At 41.3% G+C, this 24,165-nt stretch overlaps 1 protein-coding gene across 1 annotated transcript in view; it reads left to right on the forward strand.

Moving 5' to 3' along the window:
- The window catches only part of ZNF516 (zinc finger protein 516), a 102,052-nt gene that overhangs the window by 41,510 nt on the left and 36,377 nt on the right, over nucleotides 1-24,165 (forward strand). Inside the window, exon 2 of the mRNA XM_036378891.1 lies at nucleotides 770-2,788. Coding sequence (XP_036234784.1) covers nucleotides 892-2,788 — 1,897 coding nt within the window. The 5' untranslated portion in view covers nucleotides 770-891. The remainder of the gene's footprint in view (nucleotides 1-769; nucleotides 2,789-24,165) is intronic.

Here is a 24,165-nt window from a genome sequence, read left to right on the forward strand (position 1 = left end):
TTTCATTGAGGTGGGTGGTGGTGTCATTTCCTGTGTGTCATGTTGACATAAATCACTCACATTTGAGGTAATTTGATAGCTACATCATCACTTTGCTTTGTTAGTTTGAGACTGAAATTTATACTTGGAGGGTCTTTTTAGTTCACTATCTGGCAGGAAATAACTTTTAGTTTTCATGAGTGCTTTGTCAGGCTCTGCATTCTTGTTTGCTCTGTAATCAAAGTACTGAGCGTCCTCAGCCTTTGCGCCTTTCTGTGCCTGCCACTTCAAGCACAGCCGAGCTGTCTGAGACACAAAGTAATGCAGTTGCCAGCAGGAATATGATACTTACTAAAGTCTCTAGGAAAGCCTTTTATCTTTGGCAAGTAAGTATTTTACATGAAATTACACATGATGGTAAAGCCACAGATTTAAAGTGTAATAACCCCCACAAGAAATGTTTTCCTCATTTAAGGTGTATTTTTAGCCACTTCTGCCTGGTTTTAAAACAAAAAATATTTTTAAAGTTTGCACTTCGTTCAAGTGTGATGTCAGCGTATGGAAATGAGTATTTGCTCTTTTATGGATTTTACTTATTTAGTAATTTTGCTTGTCATTGAAGTCTAGAATATCAACAGAAAGAGAAACTACTGCCTTTTGGTGCAATAGATTGTCATATGGTGTGCTTCTGAGTGCGGAGTGAGTGATGGAAGCTGCTGAATTCAAAACATGAACAGGTTTGAATATATTTAAGAATCTGTACATTTGTGTGATTTTGTTCTTGTTTCAGGTGATCTATGCCTTCTGCTTACAAAGCACACAGAAATAAATTGGTGCTGTGGACTCTGTGGAGCGGCTGAAAGAAGCGTCACCCTGAGAATGAAGCAATAGAACCCCTCTCTGCAGAACCGTATGATTGAGAACGCGGTCCAGCCCTCCTCTGCTGCCGGACATGCTTTTGTCCTCCTGCCCCGCTTACCCCCTGCTGCAGTAATACAGATGGATCGTAGCAGAGAGGCAGAAATGGAGTTACGGAGATCCTCCAGCCCTGGCAAGCTAAGCAAGAACGACGTGGATGCTGACAAGACCATGTGCCACAGCTGTTGCATCTGTGGTAAAAGTTTCCCTTTTCAGAGCTCCCTGTCGCAGCACATGAGGAAGCACACAGGTGAGAAGCCCTACAAATGCCCTTACTGTGATCACAGAGCTTCCCAAAAGGGCAACCTGAAGATTCACATCCGCAGTCACAGGACAGGCACTTTAAGTCAGGGGCACGAGGCGGAGATGGGAGAGGCACAGCTGGGGGAGATGGGCGTTTCTGAGGGCCTTGGCGGGTGCACCAGCCCCACTAAAAGTACGTCTGCCTGCAACAAGATATTGAACGGTACCACTCAGGTCGATAGCAGCAAGATCTTGTTGAGAAGCAGCAAGAAGGAGGTCACAGAGATGGCACCAGCTGAGGAGGATGACAAGCTGACCTCTTACCAGTGCACCTTCTGCAAAAACAAATTCGAAAGGAAGAAGGACCTGGAGCAGCACCTGCACCAGGTCCACAAACCATTCAAGTGCAGGTTGTGCAGCTACATGACCCTGAGGGAGGAGACGCTGTTAAACCACATAGAGAAAGACCATATAACAGCTCAGGTCCCCAATGGGGAGACCTACACTGAGAACTGCAAGAGCGAGCTGAATGTGGGCGAGTTCCCATGCGAAGTCTGTGGTCAGACCTTTAGTCAAACCTGGTTCCTGAAAGCTCACATGAAAAAGCACAGGGGGTCATTTGATCACGGGTGCCATATTTGTGGCAGGAGATTCAAGGAGCCCTGGTTTCTCAAAAACCACATGAAGTCGCATGGCCCCAGGTCTGGGAGCAAAAACAAACCAAAAAATGATTTGGAGCTGATTGCCACTATCAATGATGTGATACAAGAGGAGACAATTGTGACCGGCCTATCTCTTTATGAAGTTTGCACCAAGTGTGGAAATCTGTTTACAAATATGGAAAGCCTGAAAGTGCATAATGCTGTTCACTACCGTGTGCAGCCGGGCAGCACCGGGGATAAAGCTGAGGGCTTGACTGATGGGAGCCTGAGCTCCTCGGTAACCAAGCAGTTTTTCTTGCAGTGTCTCAATCTACGGCCATCTGTTGGGCTGGATAGAGTTATGAGAGGACAGCCTGGGAAAAGAGTAGCTGAGCTGGATCCGGTCAGTAGCTACCAAGCTTGGCAGCTGGCCACCAAAGGAAAAGTAGTAGAGCCCTCAGAGTATGTGAAGTATGTGGGATGGGATGAGGCCCTGGCAGATGCAGACGTGACTTATGACAAGGATAAGAGGGAGTATATCCTTGTCAACCAGGAGAAGCGCAAGCGAGACCAGGACTCGCCCAGCAACCCCAAGAAGAAGAGCTGCACCGGTGGGCGCCTGGAGAAACCCGGCAGTGTCCCAGCGGGGGAGAGCTGCCCGCCTGCCCCCGGGGATCTGGACTATCGCCCTGCCTCGCGGCAGAGCCGGCGGGCTGCCCAGAACAAGTCCACGGAGTGCTTTGAGTGCGGGAAGATCTTCCGCACCTACCACCAAATGGTGCTGCACTCGCGGGTGCACCGCAAGGAGCGCAGGAGCTGCAGCGAGGGCGGGACGGCCGCCCAGCCCGACCGCTACGGCTCCAGCAGCGAGGAAGGGGACTCGGGCTCGGTCAGCGGGCCCAGCACCCCTGGCTCTGCATCTGCCCCGGAGGACTCGGCCACCTCTGCCTTGGGAGAGGAGGGGGCTGAGGAGAGCTCGGAGGAGGGAGCAGCCAATCCCTTGCTAGGTAAGATTGCTCCCACCTTTGCCCCAGTAATTGTTGCTGGTCCCTTTGTCTCCTGGTCTGGGACACAGTGATGACCAGAGGGAGAAATACGTGAAAGCATGGTGCTGGTAATAAGAGCAAGATGATGTTTTTGTAATGTGCTGGTGAACTTGAATTTTGATGAAGGACACCTGAGAAGTATTTTAGTTGCCTATAGCAACACTGTAGGATATTCAGGATAGCCCCCTGGATGTCCTGGAGGCTGCTTTTCCACAATTCATGGGTGTCCTGTTCTGCCTGCAGTGTAGAGGTGTAGCCTGCATAGCGTAGCCCCAAAGCACATAAACTTGTTAAAATGCCAGCATGAGAGGAGTCTCTCTCCTCTTCTCCGCTTCACTTCCCAAATTGTGTTTATAACTCCAAAGGCTATAATTAATCTCTCTGGATTAAAGCAGTCCTTTGAGCCCAATGCTACTAAATGGAACAAATTATTCTCCAAATAGAGCAAAGTAAATATTTAAAAGAACACCATTAAGCACTTTCGTATCTTTTTTTTTTAATCCTTTATTTTTGTTGTTCACCATGCTTTGTTTATAATACCCTTTTAGAAATGTGAGATTAACCATTCTCTCCTTACTAGCCCTTCTGCTGGTTTTTGTTTGTTTTCTGTTTGGTGAACAAAAACGGTTTCCTCTCATTTTCATTCCTTTTGTTGTGAAGAACATAGTTATCTATAGAGTTAAACTCATTTTCAAGACCATCGTGGATGAAGTAATCTGCACCATTGTGGAAGAGAGTGGGTTTATTCAATTACCTTGCTCTTTCAGGATATTATATAATGTTGCCTTTTCTCCTGGCTTCAGACCTCACAGCAGCAAAGCAACATTTACCAGAATTGTGAATTGTTACATGTTTTTCATAATTTTTTTAAGCAATTGTGGATATATTCAAATTAATCCAAGAACACCAATTTTTTTTTTCTTTTTTACCTTTCCATAAAAAAAACAATTCCAGAAAGTCTAGTGACAAGCTAGATTCCTACAGATTCTTAAATATTTGCGGTATGATTACCTGCAAGTTTAAAAGACTCAGAATTTGGCTTTCCTATGTGCTGTTGGATTCTTGAACACTTAAATTTCTTTTTGGGTACATGCTACTTTGTGTGCAAGTCCATCAGCTGCCACCTGACATACTTAGGTTCAGCTGACACAAGGTATGGTGATAAAACTGCAGCTTTGTCTAGAGTTAAATGGGGCTGCCATGTTGCACCAGTGAAATGTACAGTGCTGCAATCAGAACTGCTGGGATGGAAAACCATTTCTCTGGACATGGGCAAAAATACTGCAACACTTCTTTGTATGATGTTCAAATAGGAAAACTGTTCTTATATGCTCTCCATATTTTATTTCTAACAAGAGGAGTTTTCGCAAATCTTTGCCTGTTTTGCTTCTTGCCTCAACTCAGGCTTTGAGCCCTTGCTGCAGGACTGAAAGGGGAAAGTTAGTCACACAGCACTTTGCTCTCACAGGAATTAAAGTTACTGGCTTAACTGATGCCAGCAACTGGAAACTCACTTCCTTGGGTATCAAATTGATCCTTGTTTGTTTTAACTGTAAAGAAGCAGCAAACTGATGGGCCTGAATAAAGACACATTTTGGAAAAGGGATATATTTGCAATGATGGGCTGGGAGGGTGGCTGCTGCATTTTATATTTGCTAGTATCACAGCTGAAGAGCTAATCAAGTATTTAATTGGCTAATGAGAAATGTTTCCGTGCAAGAGAAATGCTGCCTATTACTAGAGGTTATTTAACTCAAATCACTGTCTCAATGAAGGGAACATTTTTTTAACAAATGATAGATTTTTTTAATTTGAAAGAAAGTTTAAGGTTTTTTTGCTTATTTGTTTTGTTATGTATAAAAGGAGTTTTCATAGGCAAATGTTCAGGACTAAAGTTTCCCAATTTTATCTTTTTGGTATGGAGGTTTATTAGCACTGCCCTGGTATTGTGTTCTAAGGAACAGCAGTCCTTCTGTCCAACAAGCTGTAAGATTAATTTTATTCTTTTGCAGATTCTGCTGTAACTCAAGATGGTTTTTTTTTCCCTCCCCTATGAACAGTAACTTAAGGTGTATGGAATATAGGCCAGATTCTGCCCTCATGTATGTACCTGCAAAAATGAGGTGTTCTGGTATGGCCTTGAAGCACATTTTGTCCTAGAACTGCTGTAGTTTGCTGTCCTTTGCTGCAGCTTTTTTTAGTTACTCTTCCAGGTGAAGATTTTCCATCAAGAATAGAGCTCCAGCCCCATGGACAGGCTTCCTTCCCAGTGGATGCTGACAAGCAGGGCTCTCAGTTCCTGCTCCTGAAATTATTTCTACCGCATTATTTTTACTTGGGCTGTAATGAGGAAAATCTTGTGCTACTCAAAAGGTTATACAATATTTGGTTGTTTTTTTTTTTTTTTTTTTACTTTCTTATCTTTACTCTCTGTTTCCCCTTTTCATGCATTACTATGTTATCCTGTGTCAGAAAAGGGCCTTGGGACTGCCAAGTATTGAATGCTGTGGCCTTGACTCAGCTGAAAGTATTTCTTTGTGCATTTAATTCTTAATAATCTGAGGAGCGCTGTTGACGCATGGGGTCTTGCAGCAGGGAAGCTGGCAGAGCACCTCTGTGGTCACTTAGGGCCAGCAGGTGTAGGGGCTCAGGGTGTCAGGGTGGCAGGAGCAGGGATTATTGACAGGGCTCACTGGGAGAAGAGCAAGAATTGGGGTTGAGAGGCTCCAGGGCAGGCACTCCTTTAAACAGGAATTTGCCCCTGCTGCCTTTGTTGAGTAACATCATGATTTCTCAGGAACCGGCGTGTAGTGTTGCAAATCCAGTTTATCAGCTGCTGGGCTGACTACAAAGTGTGCTTCATCTGGTTGGAGGGAGGGTAAATACTAGTTTTGTAGAACTACACATAGTGTACTGTGTGATACCTGTCATGCAGAAATCACACATGAAGTCTTTGTGCTTTGTGTGACAGCCATGTGGGAAGAGGTGGCTCAGAGCACTTTTGCTTCCTTGAGACCAGACTTTGGATGTTTTTGAGGTATTCCTGCCCCAGATGATTCTTCATTTTTATTTAACATTCAAGCCACTTGAAAAACTGTACCTTAATGTTCACCGAAGTTGCATCCAAAGCTGTGTGAACTATCTGTAGATTGCTGCTACCTCTTCCCCAAATTGAGGTTTTTGGCTGGGTTTTTTTAATGATTTTCATTTTTCCCTGAAAAGAACCCCAGAGATATGACTGAGAGAGTAGTGAGGGATTATATATGTGTTGATAAAAGTGAAAGGAAAACACTGTTTTTATAATCTTCCATCTTCTCACCTAAAATGTAGCTTTAGATATATGAAAGTAATTTGGTGGTTAGTATTTTTAAGGCATGAGCCCCTTCATTGCCACGGTGGTTTTAGCAGCGAAGGTGCTTGGGTTTGTTACATTAGGCTATATGTCAGTCCTGAAATGAAGAAGGAAAAATAATTTTTGAGGCCGTGACTGCTGTTGGCAGGTGGAAAGATGAGGAGATGAAGTGAAAAGAATTTAAATACCTCTTGGTTCTTGGCAAGCATGGAGTAAAAGCACAGACCTGAGATAGCCCAGCCAGTGAGGAAGTGCCATACAGGTGGTACTTCTTCTTGCATGTCATTGTCAGTCTGGGCTGGGAGTAAATGTTAAAATTTATCTAGGAGGGGAAAAGAAAGAAAATAAAAGAAAAGAAGAAAAGAGAAGGACTGTTATAAAGGAGAGGAATGCTGCTTCTAGCGTGGCCAAGTCAAGGAAGGACATCAGGGAAAGGAGAGGATGTATCACCTTGGAATGCTGCTTCCAGTAAAAACCATCCTGTGTATTCTATTTCCTTTATCTCCTGCCTCTGCTCTCCCTTCTCTTTACCTTTTTTCCCTTCTGTTGGACTCCTCTGATTTTTTGAAGTGTTTTAAGGAGAGACTGATTCACCTGTATTGCACACACGACTGCGAGTGAGGGCTGTTGTGATGGGCGCTGTACCAGTACTGCTTTCAGCCCGAGGAGCTCGTGACCTGACTGAGGTGGGCACAAGACTCTGCAGAATGTAAAAAAACTCAAACAGTGAATACCAAACAGTGGTGTGTGGCTGTGCTTGGTTTACCTCAAGCATCACTGGTGGCGTGGTGGGACCTGCTTAGATAGAACATGAGCACCATGAAGGAGTGGGATGAGATGGGAGTAAGGTGCAGGTGGAGAGAAAGGAGAATGGCAAGAAGCAGGACCTTGGTGAAGGGAGCTGAGCCACATGATGAGGTTTCAGGAGGGATGGGGGGCTCAAGAGAGGTGTGCAATGGCATTGGAGTTCAGACCCTCCAAGGCAGTGCCAGCATTGATGGCTTGCACTGAAGCTCTAAAGGCTCATGATGTGCTGTGCTCAGGTGGGTCACTCCATGAGGATTTCCATGTGAAAATGAGAAAGTCTGGACCTCTTTCTTTGTGTTTGTTACATTTCAAAAACTCTTAGTAGAGCATGGCCAGAGAATGATTTAGTATCTTTTTTTTAGTAAACTGAAGAGACAGCTGCCTATGAATTGCTTACAGGTTATACAGTCTTGGGGATGTAACAGATACCATTTATCCCAGGCCTGTTACATGAAAATTCTATATATAAACTGGAATGCTTGAATAGAAACATAACATTAGCAAGTTCTGAGGAAAAAGTATAGCAGAGATTTATGAAGCATAAATTTCAACTTTGTTTTGCTCAGATATGAATTATAACAAGTCTAGGAGCTGGAACTTTATTGAGAAATGCATCTTTTCAGAAATCTTTTGATGTAACATAATTCAAAAGTAAAAGTTGTTTAGTGTTGCTTTAATATTTTAGTAAAGCAGCAAGGCTGTAATTTTTGGGAAGAAAGCAACAATAAGAATAAAACAGCTAAGCAAATGAAATGAGAAAAATAAAAATGTATTGTAATTCCAGAGAACAGAGCTAGTTCTAGTAAATGTTTTGTGTTGCTAGCATGAGTGTATGGAACAGCTGCCAGTATCCAGTACCAGGACTTCATTGTTCCTACATGAAAAAGTGTTTCTCTGTGTGCAAGGGGAGGTCTCTCCACTGTGTAAAAACCAAACATTTTTATTACATATCTTGATTAATTACACTTCAGATGCTTCTCATGCCAGACACTCAGTGTAAATCCCACAGCATTGTGCTGCTAAGGGCAGTGCTCTTGGGGCATTTTACAGCAAATGAGATCTTGCTCTATGTGTACAGTCTTAAGTATGTTTAAGTTATCTAACATATTTAGTTTGCTGAAGGAGCATATAACAAACTGGAGAATGTTTCAGTGCTGGACAATTGGTAACTATTGCCCCAGGCTTCCAAGAAATAAGGCAGTTTCAAGGAGGAACAGTGTCTCAGAACTGTGAAGATAAGAATGTTATGCTGTGATTACGCATTCACCACCAGTTAATTTGGGCATTGCTGAGGGGTGGTTGTTGGAATACCCTTTCAGCTTTACAACTCAAACTAGTTGTTTGGATTCTTAACTCCAGTGAGATCAATGAAACTCTGGGACTTGGAATTACAAGCGAATTGATGCTTCAAATCATAGGGGAAGTAGGGCAGAGGCAAAGAACCTGTGCTAGCAGTAAGAGATCCATTAGATGTTGGTTGGGGCTTAGCAGAATTCAACTGTTCCTTAAAGCAAATTTGGACTAGACCTGTTACCTGGTTTGTTACGTAGTTTGAATACAGACAGCTAATAATTAGACAGCTAATAATACCATTTAGAAATTTCTCTTTCCTATCTGCCTTGCTGTAATGCAAGTCCAATGTAATGGACTGTAATGATAGTCCAGTCATGATACATGTTAGCAAAGGCATGTGCAGTGTGGTACTTTCTCATGATCTGAGGTTTCTCTGCAAAACACTGCAGGTTGAACTATCATTTTTGACCAGTACAGGTCATATCTCCTGTGTATGTCTCCACAGCAGCATTTGTTACTTTTTCCTCTCCTTTGGACTCCTGTACTCTCCTCCAGACTGCAGATGGTATCTCTTACGTGAGTATACACATTCCTGTGGTGTTGCCCTCAGCAGTATTTTTTGATTCTATTTGTCTTTAACTGTGGGTTGATCTTAATGGAAATACTTACCAAGGAAACAGAACAAAATAGAAATTATGCTGATTGTCCCAAGAAAATGGATAGCACGAAAAATTCTGGCACCCAGGATCAATGCAGTGTGTACTGAGAGGAGAGGAAGAGAGAAAAGCCATGGGACATCTAGGAAGTGGTTAATACCTCCCTTGCCAGGTGCACCTCACGCCCATGAAGTTGCTTGCCCCTTCTGTATTTTATGCTGATGGTGGGAGCTATGCTTCAGCAAATCCATGCAGGAAGTGTTTGATTGGAACAGGGCAGCAATGCTTTGGCATAAAGCAGTCTGTACCCTTTAATGCTGTCCATTAACCTGACACCATACTGACTAAGGAACATGCAACAATTGCCCTGTGGGAATCTTGGGTAAATTCCACTGTGTTCCTGATGACCACACTTTGCTCTGCATTACCAGGCCTGTTTTACCCAGTCCCAGGTAATGTGGGTGGCCAGCAAGAGTGTTAAACAGCAATTCAAGTTCCTCTTGAAATGGGGCATGGTGATGAGGAACAGATAACACACAGTCAGCTCAAGTCAGAACTAAGGATTATTGGTAGAGCTTGGGATACTTCAGTAGATTAATGGCTTGTCGTGACAGAGATTGCCTTTATTGCTGCTCAGAGACAATTTCTTATGCAGCTTTTTAAAGTTATTAGACCAGCTGTAGCACTACTTTTATTCCTTGTAAACATTTCTGTGAGGGTGTTAAGTGCAGAAGAACTTTGTGCATGTCAAAGATGACTTCTGCTGTATTTAGCTTTAATTGTTAGCGTTCCTTTTTTGCAGGTTACCATATGCAATTACAAGTGACACAGTGAGATAGAAGTATTATTTAGGCAGCTTATTGTTGCTGTGCTTCTGTGATATAAGCAAAACCACAACTCAGCTTGGAAGAAAAATTGTACAAGGTGCTAAGAGGGAGATAGGTTTACCCAAGCTTTATTTTATCTCTTAGGAAGCAAGGAAATGTGGTTTCTTAAAGGTAGGTCATAGTAGGTAAGTTTTGCCCTGAAGCTTATGGAAAATGCCCAAGATTATTTCTTCATACTACTACTTTCACAGTTTTTGGAAATGTTGTCCCAAGTGCTGCTTCAAAGGATTGCTTATGTCTTTGTTTATTCCTTCCTGAGCTGTCAGTCACCATTCCACACTTACCATACACTAGCATTTAAAAAAAAATATTTCCAAGGGTGTGGAAAGGTATTGGCAATCTTGGTTTCAGTTTGTGCAGTCAAAAATACCCCTTTAAGTCAGTTGCACAGGGATTCCAGTGCTCATACTGGGCTTTCAGCTCTTCGTCAGTAAATACGATAGATGTCTGCATATAGGGATGTTCACTTGGAAATCCTGCTGCACAGAACCTCAGTTTTAACAAATCCCTTACTTCTTGACACCTGCTCTGACCTTGCTGCCTTGTAAACGTCAGTTTAGCATCTCTAGTAACTCTTTGTACTGGATGTTTCTATTACATCAAACTGTAGCTTGTGAAATACTGCTTTGTGACATTTACAGTCAAAAGATCACATTGTGTAGTGCTTTTATTTTCAAGCAGAGGCAGTTTCTGATCAGTGAGTGAGGACTGCATCTCCCCAGCTAGTAAAACAAGAATCAGATGATGAAAATTGTGATGGTAGCGTTTTAATCTGATTCCCAAATACTTTGGATAGCTCCATGACTGTGCTTAGTGGGATTCTGCTGATCTGTAAATGACTGCTAACGAGGGGCTTGTATAAATGTCTTTAATGTTAAATCTTTTTGTGGTTCTTAACATTATGGTTCACAGTTTGCCCTTGATCAAGAGTCAGATTTTCTTTTTTAGTGCATTAGATTTGGCAGTAGGTACTCTCAGTGGATGGGATAGGCTGAATTCTGCAGGAGCTGAAATGTTGGGGAGTCCCAGGGCTGCACAGGATATAAAAGTAATGTGTGGTTGGGCCTAGCCTTGGTAGATTATTTGTTTTCTGCAGGTGTGTCTTACAAATACAAGTTTTACTAGGTCTCACTTGACTTCACTTTATTACTTTTTAACCCAGTAGTCTCATTGAGGCGCTGGATTACTTTACTGTGGAAGGGCCTAACTGTGGTACCAGTTGTACCAGTAAAAGTCAAGAGCAACTTTGCTGCAGTTAAGGGAACCCTTTGTGATGGGTTGATAGCTTTTCTTCTTCTCAGTTTTCTTTTCATTGCCTACAAAATTTATCATCAGCAAGCCTGTATTTTTTAGGGACATGAAAAGCATATAGTGAATTTTATTGAAACTATGGAGGAAACCATTGAGTTTAGCGTTATAATTTTCAGTGCCTTAGGCCTTGAAGAAGGAGACTTTTGGATCCTTGTACTTGGTGTGTGATTGCTACTGTCCCATATTTTGTAAGTGACAGGTAGACATGATTTTCAGTGCCATGAATGGATTTGTAAATGTGTAGGGAACTTACTTTCATGGTGAATTTGTTTTTCTTATTATAGACAGCATGGGTTTGGACTGGAAAATTGCAGAATACTTTGGCCCTGATGCAGCAATAGTTATAACTGCTGGCTTGATTTTAAGCATAGGCCAGAAAGGTTGGAATCATTGTTAACTGCTTTGTTGAACCACTTGGCACCTAATGGCCTGAGATTAGAGAAGAATAGGGAAATCTTTCTTTTCTCTAATCAATGCCAGTGTAAATTGCATATCCTGAAATGTACCGTAGCATGCAAACTTCACAGGGGATAAGACATGGGGAGGAGCAAGTGTCAGAATTGTCTTTTGTGGATACTCTGTTGATGGCTTGGTTAGGCTTTAGCAGTGCTGAGGGCAAAAATCCAACCCTTCATCCTTTTAAAGTGCAGAATCTCTGTTGAGAAAGTGTCCATCTGAAAGGCAAAAGTACTAGCTCAGCTGATGATTATTGTAACTTTGATACAGGTGCTTACTTAACATGGATTTAGAGCACTGAGATACTCATCCTTGTACAGGACCCATGGGGAAAGACTTGCCCTCCTGCTTTCAGAAATTTGTTTTCCAGGTTGGTAATCTTAAACCTCACTTATTAATTCATTATCTCTGTTACTTCAAATAACAGAAAAAGAAATAGCCATTAAAATGATTGTTTCTGTCATATCACAGGTATAAAGCTAAAAAGTTTAGTTTTATTTGGGAGCCAGAAGTTAGGATTTACTCCAAGTCAGATCTCTTTTTCTTATTACAGGATGCAAAATCACAGATTTTATTTATTTATTTAAAGACTAAATTTAGGGTTAGTTTGCAATATAAGGCACTCCCAAACCTTGTGTTTCTTTGAGATAACAAATTCATCAGGCAGTTGGAGGCATCAGCTACACCTAACAGCACTTCAGAGGTGTGTGTTATCTTAGGATAGCATATGTCTTGTGATGTCTTACTGCTTAAATAGCATTTGAGGCAAGCTGTTGTCAGCAAAACCTAAATATTTGGGGGGGGAGAAAAAAGCATAACCACAAGGGAAATATATGGCTTCTTTGGCTTCTTTGGGAGATGTGAACCTCAGGTTAAAGGGCTTTTTTTTTTTTTTTTTTCCTTTCTCTCTCTCTCTCTCTCTCTCTCTCTCTCTTCTCTTCTCTTCTCTTACCTCTCTCCTGTGAAACATTTTCTGGGTGTTTTGACAGTAGAGGTCTTTTCACCAATGTCATGGTGGTGAAGGACTGAATGCAATGACTCAGGATGGGATATAAAAGACTGCATCTCTTCCTGTGCCTGCTGTACCCCAAGGTAGTGGAGCAGATGCTGTGCTTCCTTGCTTTTTGCATGTTTTGGTAGGTGTGTAGCACTACTGAACCAAGGGTATGATCAGTTTTCTGTGATTTAGCCTTTATTCAGTAGGTAGTAAAGCCTTTTTTTGCTAGATAATGAAGCAAACAGATCTGTCTCTTTCCTTAAAAGAGAATTCAGGAAGTACAGCTTACACTGCACATGGAACATATTAATCCTAAACCCCTCATAATACTTTGCAGAAGTTTCTTGTCCCTGCACATATCTGTATCCACATGCACAGCAATTTCCCAGAAATGTCTTAACCTTAAGTACTGTTGAAGCCTGGAGAAGCCTTAAAAAATACCCAAACACAGAATGACAAGTAAAGTTGTAATAGGAAAAAATTAATCTTTACTTGGATTGTTCTAGGACAACAAAATGGGTGCACATAATTGAGGATCACTTACTTACTACTGTAGTGCTAAATATATATATTTGACAAGGAAGCCTCAATGCTGTTATTTTTGTGGAAGTAGGGAGTGTTGTGCTTTTTTTAGTTTAATGCACACAGACATGACACATTAGTTACAATTCAAACATAATAATATAATTCTGCAAGTTATTAGGATTTTTTTATCTTAGGTGTTAACAGTATGAAAATGTCTAATAGTAAGGCTCATATTGGAAATGAAATGCTATTAATTCATAATAAAGTTTTTATGTGCCAAGAAGAATTTTCTGCTATACTGACATTTCTTGGTCAATTATATTAGAGCAAGATTGTGTTAAAAAAAAAAAAAAGTATCTTAGCATATATTCAGTAAGTTGAAATACTGACTTCACTCAACCAAGGCATCATGGAAAGTACTCTTCATAAAGTATTTACTCAAATTCCAGTTTTGCAACTTTCTTTGAGGCCTTTAGAAGCCAAAAGGAAAGAAACCTGATGCATAGGGAAGAAAGGAAGGTTGGAAAGGGCCAAAACCATAATGTAATTAAAAGTCTATCAAGCAGAAAAAGGTTTGAGAAAAACAAAAAATTCTGAAGGTGTATGGGTTTATGTAACAAGTATAGATAAATAGATCTACATGGTAAAGGTATGATGTGTTACTATGAGAGCTGCATCCAGATGATGTAAACAGCTTCTTCTGGAAGCTCATTGATAGTTCCAAGCAGGTCTCTGTTGCTGACAGCTCTCCAGAGATCCCTGTTGTCGTGGGGAGTGAGAGCCGTGCTAAAGCACAAGCCAGAAATGTGAAATGTGGTTTTCTGCAGTAACTGCCCTGTCTCTGAATTTGCTTTCTGACATGCACATGTTTGATCTGATGCATGACATCAAGGTTATCTCAAATCATATACACTGCAGGATTACCAATCCATATTTGTCCTGTTGAGGGTCCCAGCTGGGAATGAGCCAAAGTGCCACTTTATGATGTGTCCCAGTGTTGCTGTGGGCAAACCAGGCACTCAGGCTGGTGCTGCCAAGAGCTGGGTGATGGATGGGACCTGGCTGGGGATATTTTCCTTTGTATTTTCCTCTGATGTGTTTGTGACCTGAAGGAAGTGATAGAGGAGTTCATATTGAAGGGTCTGGATTTCAGGCTCTTGTCAGCTGCAAACCATAGGTGGTTTATGTAGGAGTGGGGAGCCTTAGGAGCAGCCTTGGAAAAGAGCTGAATCAATGGCACAAGGAAGTAAGCTGGAGGTAAAAGCATGCTGTGTTTGCATAAATGGTGTCACAGTGTTGGCTTACTAATGGGAGGAAGTCCATAAGGATAGCCAAGGCCTGGAGCAGCACGTGCCAGGGGGGTTGGCATGCTGTGGGAACTCATCCTATGTGGGCACAGCTGGCATTTGGGAACAGAGTATTGTTTAAAGAAAGGACATGAGTGACCATGGAGAAAGAGTGGAGCACCAAAGAAGGAGGTGCTGTAACTCAGTGTCATCCTGCTCATGTTAGAAATGAATTGGGGAAGGAGGACACACAGTGCCCCTGCTACAACCCTGCATGAGCAGTCCCAGCACCTGAAGCTGTGCACAGCAGCAGAGCAGGTGAAAGAAAAGCAGATAGAAGTTTCTTTCAGGTCCTGAGAACAATGGAAATGGAAAAGAGAAGGAGAAGTGATAGGGAAACATACTAATGAGGGATTCCATTTTGATATGTTGCATCTTAGTGTTTCACCTGGCAAAGCATAAGGATAATATTGTTCCCTTGCACTTACTCATCTGAGTGCTTGAGTGGCAGGAGATAATTGTTATATTTGGAGAAAAACTTAGAAAGAAAACATTTGTACCTCTATATCTATTTCACTTTCCTGCTGTGTGGGGAAAAGGATTAGAAGTATTTTTATCAAAAATGTTATTGAATGAAAGATTCAAAATGCTGAAGTGCTGGACTACGAAAACATGATTACTTAAAACTGGTGTGACTGGACCTCTTAGCTTAAATGTAGCATGTCATTTCAAAGGCACTAAAGCCAGATGGATAACTTGCCCCAGATGTTTAGATTCAGTGGAGCAATCGCACGTGGTGTTTTTAACAAAGTTGCCTATACCCTAATAATGGTATTTTGTGAATAATACTGTAATTTCAGACACCTTTCTTTGTCTGTATTCTTTACATTAATAAATTGGCACCCATGGCAAGCGCAGTGTTTGTAAAACTAGCTTCAAAATCTTAATGTGTTGCTTTCTTGTTACAGTGACTTGAAATACTTGCTTTGTTTCTTTAATGAAATTAACAGCTTGTTGAGAGCTAAGGTTGCATGTTGGATTCATAATCAGTTTTGTTTATGCAGAATATTTTATTGTCTATCTTTCATTTTGGGGGGCATTTATATATTAACCCATTAACTCCTGCTGTTTATTCTTTACCCTTAAGCTACAGTTCTTTGTTGTAGCATCACTGTGTTGACCCTGGAACCAATTACTGTGCATAACATTCAGAGGATGATGAGGCTTATTCTGCAGCTATTGTTTTCCAGTAGTCCTGGTGTACCTAATTCTTGTAGTGCATTAGGATAACTCTCTTGAAGAACTTTGTTACACTACCTGGCCAAAACCAATAGTCAAAGCAATAAAAAATAGCCTCCTTTGCCAGTCTCTTGTTTTACAGTCCCAAGAGCACAGCTGGGAAAGCTGCAGTGTTCTTCCTGCATTTGGAGAGTCGGGATGTTCTCCATTAGTTTTGATGTCTGTCGCTTCCCTGGAAGTGAGTGCATGTGTAAATGTGATACAGATGTTGTATGAAAGCTTAATTGTGCCTCTCTTTACTTTAGGCTTTGGCGCTTTTCTGTTTTGACGCCCACCCTCCCACCCCAAAAGGCTTTTCCTGAGAAGAGAAGGGAAACTGTTTTCCCATTCCTCTCTTACTCAAGAGTTAATTATATTCTGCACTGTGACTACACCTCAGCAAAAGCTGAATGGAGAAACAAGACTCCTGACAAAAAGGCGGAAGTTTTTAGGCGAGCTTAGATTTTCTGTTCTTCCTTAGGACTTAGAAGTCCTTACTGATTTCAGCCAAAGGAGGAAATCCCACCCTGAGGTTACGTTTCATCCATGGGCTTTGTTTCTGAGAGAGCTTAAATCTTCACGTTTGGTTGCAGGTCGTTGACAGCCAACTTGGTTAAGTTGTCACAGGTGCAACTGTAAGCAGGCAGCAGGAACTGAAGAAACACGGGTAATCCCGTTTAGGAAATCCCCTAGTAGCTTGGTGCTCCCTTGAAGCAGAACACCAGAAATACAGTTAGTGGCAGTTAGGGAAAAAAAAGGAAGAAAATAAATCCTTGCTCATGAATCAAAATTAAAGCAATATGCACTTCTCTAATTTCTGGGGTTACCACATTATCACTGATCTCTTACAGCATTCTTCTCTCTGGACTCCTGAAAACAAAGAAGAAATTGCTTGATCATTTTCTTTAACTAATACTGTACTCTGGTTCTGGGGTGCCAGATATGCAGTCAGATTCGATTAACCCGTTTAATTTTATTCTGCTGTGTTTATTTGTGCTGTATTTATTTCTGTGAGTGCCTTTTTGCTCGTTGAGTTTTCATGCTTTCACAATCACCAGTGTAATCTCTCTTTATTTGCGCCCCCCAATACAGCAAAATGAAACAAGCCATTTTTTCAAGATGTCTGAAACCCAACTTCTTTATATTATCAGATAAGCAATAACAATAATAGTCTCATAATTTTGGTTAATAACTGTAGCATAGATTTTTTATTATTATTATTTTTTTTTAGTTACCTGAATCACGAGCTAATGAGATTGTCAAAATCTCGTTCTAAACTAACATGGGTTGTGACCTGTGTTTGTGGAAGAAAGTTAATTGAGCAGATCTGAGACAATTTTGGTGTTTGTTGTTTTTAGGGTCTTTTTTTTCCCAGAAGAGGAGCTTCCTGTCTCTTTCTAGAAAAATGATCAGCTTTTCTAGGGAGGAAGAAATATGTGAAATGCATTATTTCATGTCATTTAAACCAAAAAAACACAGCAACCTCATCTTGTTTATCAACTTCTGCTGGTCAAAAATACTTGGTTTTAAATTTTATTTTTTCTTGTATCTTTTTAAGACATGGCTTCCATTTTCACAGAATTATATATATGGGGTTTTTTTCTATTAGAGAGAGGCAGAGTCACAATGTCGCAGAATCATTTTCAAGTGGAAAGCTTGGCAAAGTCCCCGAGGGATAAGTAAAAGAGAACTTTAAACAGGGATCAAAACAGAGAATTAAGGAGTAGATAATGGTATATTTGAGAACTGTGAAAGTGTTAATGACCAAAATCTTCCAGAAGGATTTCCCACTGTGTATTAGCATTTTCAAGCATACAGCTGTGTCTAATTACCTAAAACTGATGCTCAGTGCAATTAATGCTGCATCTGAAGAGCAAGGTAACAGGGCAGCTGACCATCTATGGGAACAAATAACCCAATATCTGTGCAATCTGGGCATATAAAAGCACGAGGAGCATATCAGATGTTCACAGACCTTTGCAGGCCCAGCTCCTGAGCCAGTGCCACTCCCTGCCCTCAGACTGGACACAGATGCATGGAAGGCAAGTGAAAAAGAGCAGAGAGAAAGGCAGTCAGTCAGGAGCATAGTATCTAAAGTTCAGGAAAAACATTTCTAGATTCTGTTTCAAGCCATAAATAAAAATAATCCAGCAAATAGTTACTGCAAAAATAGAAGCAATCTGACTTTTTAAAATTTCTGAACAGCTGATATCATGACCCTGTATTCTTTGTTATTTATGGAAATCTGTTACTTGCCAGACTGTGAAAATGGCTGCCTGCTTGTATATATATTATTTTTGAATTGCTTATAAGCCAGCAGCCACATTTTCACTAAAAGCTTAATAAAATATGAAAGATGGTAAAGACAGCATCTCTTGATTAATACCTAGATATGAAACTATTTCAATACTTTAAACATTCAAATAATTTGTGTGAAACAAAAAGGCTGGAAAAGCTTTCCCAAATAAATGACTGTCATCAAAGCTTCTTTCCATATAAGGCTCATATTTCATCTCCAGGCCTAGCTAAAAAGAACAGAAATACATGATCATCACATAATTAATAAATTACTCCCTTCTGATGGTGTAGTAATTTTACTAGGCTTTCTTTAAAGTGCAGTTAGTTATTTTCCTACATTATGAAGTTTGTTTGAGCTTAATATCTTGTAGTTCGCTCAGCTGTTGTAGGGCAAAACTAATCTTAATAACTGATTTGCTAAATGCTGCTGTTTGTATTTGCCTGTCCGTGTCAAGTACTGCATGGGCATTTTAACTAGCTGGGAAATTATGGGGCAAGCAACAGAGTTAAGTGAGTGATGAATTACTTGTTTGCTATCAAATCTGTTTCCCTCTGTCTTGTTTTCACCTCACCCTGCCTCCATACAACCGCTCAGCCAATTCAGCTGTAAATTTCTCAGTGGAAACTATGCAGTCTCCTCAAGTGCCCTGTTTCCAAACCAGTGTTTCAAACCAAATTCCAGACTTGCCTGGAAGTCTGTATTCATAAGCCTTGGGAGTGGAATAGCTGAGAGTCTGACCCATCAAAAGCAACCACTGACTGTATATGTGAAAGGTGTCTACTGCCTGACCACTACACACAAGCTGTTGAACAAGACCTTGGTGTGAGAAAAATATTTTGAAGTGAAGATGGGAGTGGGATTGGGTTTTGCTGTTGACGGGAAGCATGGGAGAAGAGGCTCTCCTGATGTGTTCAGGCAAGGATGTTAATTAGTTTCTGGTTGAAATATGGCTCCACTGAGTTGGTGGAAAGGATGAGTGGCAGATTGTAAAAATTCCAGTATAAAAACCAGTATTACTGATCTTTGAGTCTGCAAGTCCGAAGTACACAGCCTCCAAGAGTCAGTCAAAATAAACAAAATTTATCTCTGGTTAAGAAAAGGTGGAGGTTTGCCTTCTTCAGGCTGGTTTCCTAACAGGCTGAGCTGGGGAGAGGATGGCTTTTGGCAAGGAAAGCTTGAGTTTGTCAAAAATACTGTAGCATCTTTTTGCTTCTATCAGACAGAAGCCTAAGAACTGTGCTGTCTACAGAATATGTACTACTACTTTGCCAAAGCCCAAACAGGTTTTTTGACAATCCTTATGCTTCCAGTATACCCTGACCTGCCTTATATGCAAAGAGAGTGCCTTAAGGCTGGTGTCTAGACAGAGCCTTGCATTTCAGCAAAGGGAATTAAAAGTAGGCTCTGATATTTGTCAATTTGCAGAGAAAATTGTACTTTGGCTACCTGCCTCTTAATTTATTGGAAAAAATGTTAATTTTTTGTTGATTCCTAGGATGCGCAAAGCTAGGGAAGGCATTTCAGGTGTTGCTTGTCAGGATGTAGCTACATCATGGCTGTTTCAAATGCCACTGCTGAACTGCTGTTGTAAAGATTAAAAAGTGGGGCTGCTGTTTGTAGACAATCCTATTCCATATCTCAGGTGTCACTGTTGTAAAGGATTATTCTGCCCTTACAAACCATACAAAGGCAGCCCAGTGAGCTTGACCTTAAAGCTAAAATGAAATTATGACCTATTCTGCACCCTGCAGGATGGACTGGGAGAGTCAGGATGGTGATTCTTCAGTCAGTCATGGTGAATTGCAAGTAAACAAACAAGGCACTAGTTAGTAGGACTGTTTGTAGTTAGTAGATGCTTATTTGGTATATTAACCTTGCTCCAAATTTCCAAGGTGTGCTGCCATTTGCTACCATTGGAATTGATATAGTCATGGAGTAAGTTACTTGGGTAATGTCTGTGTCAGGGTGTAGGTCATGTTGCAACTCTTAGTTCCTCAAACACCCAATGTATTCAGAAATATAGCTATTCCTGGTTTATTATTTACTCATTTTAAAAGTAACATCAAAACTTTTTTCTATTAACAAAGGTTTTTTACTCTTTGATTTTAGTTCAAAGTCACTTTGTCAGGATGAGACATAGTGGATGCTCAGTGCAAAGGGAGTGTGAGGCAAATCTAAGGGAATGTGAGGCAAATGCACTTTTCAGTCTTGAACTCAAACACTCTTAATGCTTCTCAACTTTTTAAGAGATTTAAGACTGAAACCTCAAGTTCAGATTTGCCTTATGGATTTTATTCTTGGCAATAAATTGTACAAAATAGGTATATAGGTGTATATATGAAATGCTGTTTTGCTGATTCACAGAGTAGTGTTTTAGGTCTCAGAAAAACTCAGCTTTTGTTTTCAGATCATTTGCATTCCCTTATAACTGCTTGCATCATTCAAAATAGTTCCCTGTAAGTGCCCCTCTATCCTTCATCTGCAGTGCTCTACTGTTGGTGAACAGCAGGTTTAGAGTTTTGACTAATAGGCTGGGACTCAGATGGATGACCTCTATCAATTATTCATGATAGATCTGAGTAGCCAGTGTATAACACTGACAACATTCATACCTTTCTACTGTAATATGAACTGTAAACGATACAGTGATTGATAGACTACAGATGACCCTTGGTCATTTTTATTAATTCCTGTTGCTGAGTTCTGTAACCTGTTTTTCATTGCTTAGCTATGGAGCTACTGTGTTTTTAAAAACTCCAGCTGTCCAGAGCTAGGAGAGGCTCTGAATTAACTGTTTTTTATATTTATGTTCTTCGGACTAGTTCTCTTTCTCTTGAGGTTACTAGTTGTAGCATCGAGGATTTCAGTGGGATCACAGCAGGCTTCTTGTACGTATTTAGAATAGTATTAGATGAATGAAATAAAACATGGTTGGGGGATTCTGTGCTGTGCCTGATGGTGAGTAGAAGTGAGTAGAGCTGTGGGAAGGGGAGTTGTCCGCAAAGGCAGAGAAAGAAGTGTCACTTGCCCTTTGCTCGTGGACTGCTTCTGCTTGCCTTGTAGGTTAACACAAAAAGAAGGTCAAAACAATATAAGGGTTGAGGTGTTTTGCTTCTTAACTGCTGCATAAGGGAGTTCCATTGTATAATCCTACATTACACATACTGTGCTGTGATGAGCCTCGGATGCAAATTTAGCATTGAGAATAAGCTGAAGTTTTAAGAGCATTTAAATCAGTTTACTCAGTCTTACTGGCGAAGTGTTTTCTGAACTCCAGAATGAGAAAAGGCTCCTGAATTTGTCATTTCTTTTGCTTATGGAGTACATTGCATATGAGCACAGTAATTTGTGTTTTTGCAGATTTGTTTGAGAAGAGCTGTAGGTAAAGATCTGTAAAAACAGTTCTGCATTTAAATATGCTGCTTACCAGGAGTTCAGAGAAAGGGCCTGATTAGAAGGTAAGAATACAGTTGAGTGAGATTTGGGAGAAATCAACACTGGCTCCTGTGCTGGAAGACAGAAGGGGATGGAGAGGACTCCTAGTTTGTGACAGCATCCAGAAGTAACCCAGAACTGGAAGATAAGCAAGAAATACCTGTTTCACAGGAGACTTAGATGCACTCTGCGTTTCAGGTTCTGCCAGCAGAGTTGTCTGTGTTAGATTTGTTAGGATTAGAGCAGTGTTGCCCCCTGAGCCCTGTGGGTCTGGTGAAAGGGGACCCCAGATGCAGATGCAGCAATGCCAGCCAAGTGACACTTCCAGCTGTCTTTTGTGTAGAGAAAGGGCTATAACAACATAAATAGCAGTCTTGCCACGGTGTCTCCATCCATGCTGGCAGTCCTGGATGTCTGGTTTTGGCTGCTGACACGGGTGTAACCTTGGTACTCTTGGTGTGAGTGTCTGTCCATGCATTGACAGCCCCTAAGATGTGTGAGCCAGGGCTCCTTAGTGAGGGATTACAGCAAAGGTGGTGACTTGCTCTGTAGTGGCAGCTACACCATGATTTCCTTGCAGGTGAGGGTGCTCTTGTACTTGGGGTTTGAGCAAGGGGGGGAACAAGAAGTGCTTGGAAACCCTGCCACTTGTGCTCGCAAGTTTGCTTCAGTCACAGGCATTAAACCAGAAACTCTCTTCCCTTCAGCTTCATTCCAGGGAAAGAGCTGTGGCAGGCTGTGCTTTATGCATTGCAGGCACTCAGGAGACTGTACCTGGTGTGTTAGGTTACCAAGCAGACCTGCTGGCACACCTGAATCCTGATCTGTGTGTCTGGCCTCCCCCAGCAGCCCTAGAGTGTCAGGCACCTTTCCCCAGGGAGCACCAAGCCCCATGCTCTTCTCCCTTGTATTCGCTGTGGGTCTTCAGTGTAGCTGAAAGCAGGACTGTTCTCCACTCACCAGTCCACCTTAACAGAGCTTTACTAGCCAACATATTTTGTTGATCAGTGTGATTCCAACTCCGCAGCAATATGTAGACTAACCAGATGGAGGCTTGTACCTCTTGTGATTGTAAAATTAACCAGAATCATTGATAGTTACGAGAGTGATGACGGAGACCCAGGCGCTGTCAGAACAATGTGCTTTGAGGCATGCTTAAATCTGTTAGGACAATATTTCGTGTTGCTGCGTGCTCAGTGCACAATTCTGCAGCACAGCGAGGCGCGTACGCCTCGCTCAGCTCCGAGGGTGGATAAAGATGAAAATTATTCACTACTGAATTTGACTCAGCAAAGAAGGGGCAGGTTCCTCTCCATTCAGAGGCATAGCCAAGAAATTTTAGTCAAAGGTCTGTGTGACTGGATTTTTGGGTTTTGTTTATTGTTTTAATAGTCCTAGGATTTTCTGTCTGAATAAAACAGTTTTTTAATTGGAACCTAGTGTGAGAACTTCAGGGAATCAGTGAGAAATTTGTAAGAAACAGCTGGAAATAGCAGTGGAGAAGGCAGTGCCATCTCTATTCTCTTCCTGCGACACAGCCCACAGGCGTACTGTAGTTCCCTGTTCATTTACATCAGTGACTAAAGGACCTATTTAAATGAATGAAGTTAATGAATTAATAAATGCAGAACGGGGGAGAAACCTGCATTACAAAAGGTACTTTGTTCTTAGATGCTGAGAGTAAGTTTGATATTTCACAACATAGCTCTGACTGCTGTTTGCTGTATTTCCTAATACACCCCTGGTAACATGAGATTGCACCATAGATTCCTCCTATTAAATGGTTATTCAGATGTGTTGTGCTACCGGCAGCTTTTTGCTTGCATATGAATTATGAGGTGTTTGAATTAGCAAAACGTGGATTAGCAGAGTTTTTTGCTTTGCTAGTGGTACTGCAGACACTTTAGCCATTTGGTCGTCAGATACAGTTGTTCTGTGTTTGAGCTTCTCAAAATAATGCCTGCTAGTGCCTCTGTAATTAAACATCTGTCAGGCTTTTAGAAATGCCCTATGGGTTTTCTTTTTTGGGGGAGGGGGAGACAAACCCCTGTTTTAGGGGGAAGAATGCTCTGTGTAACACCAAAATATATTTTGTTTCAGCACAAGGCCAAACTTGGGAGATTAGCAGCTTTCTTCTCCATTTTGGCTGATGTAAATAAGCAGTAAATTTATTGAGACATCCGGCATGAAACTGGTGTGAGAACAGAACTTTGGGCCTCGTGTGGCAGCTTGAGCAGATGGGTGCTTCTTACTATTTCTTAAAAACTGAAATGACAGGGAGATTAGGGTTTAAAAATCACAGCTTCTGTCGCATGCATTAATTAAAGGGTTTTAGTATAATAATTCTATCTTATTGTTCTAGAGCATACGCTCAGCTACTTTCAATTTTCAGAGTACTCGTCCTTTCTCTGGGAGCCACGGCTGTTTGTTCAGTTAAATTCCTTCTGATTAAAGCTCCCTGAATAGTCATTGCCTTCATATACCAAGACCAGCCCTGTTTTCTCTATGCTACGCTGATAATGGGGTCACTGGGAGATTTCTGAATTGCAAGTTCTAACTGAAGTTTTATAGCGCTTCAGGGATGCTTCACTGCTCAGCACAGTCTGATGAGCCTCAGAGTACCATTGGAGCACTTGGGGCACTGGCTCATACATTTCTATTCCTGACTTGTTTGGCTCACAGGGGAAGCACTGAAGAAATTTTGGTGATTTCTTGTCAGGTCCAAAATATCATCATCCTTTTCAATATGGAAAGAT

This window comes from Molothrus ater, chromosome 1 (assembly GCF_012460135.2).
Source record: "Molothrus ater isolate BHLD 08-10-18 breed brown headed cowbird chromosome 1, BPBGC_Mater_1.1, whole genome shotgun sequence".
NCBI classification, from domain to species: Eukaryota; Metazoa; Chordata; class Aves; order Passeriformes; family Icteridae; genus Molothrus; species Molothrus ater.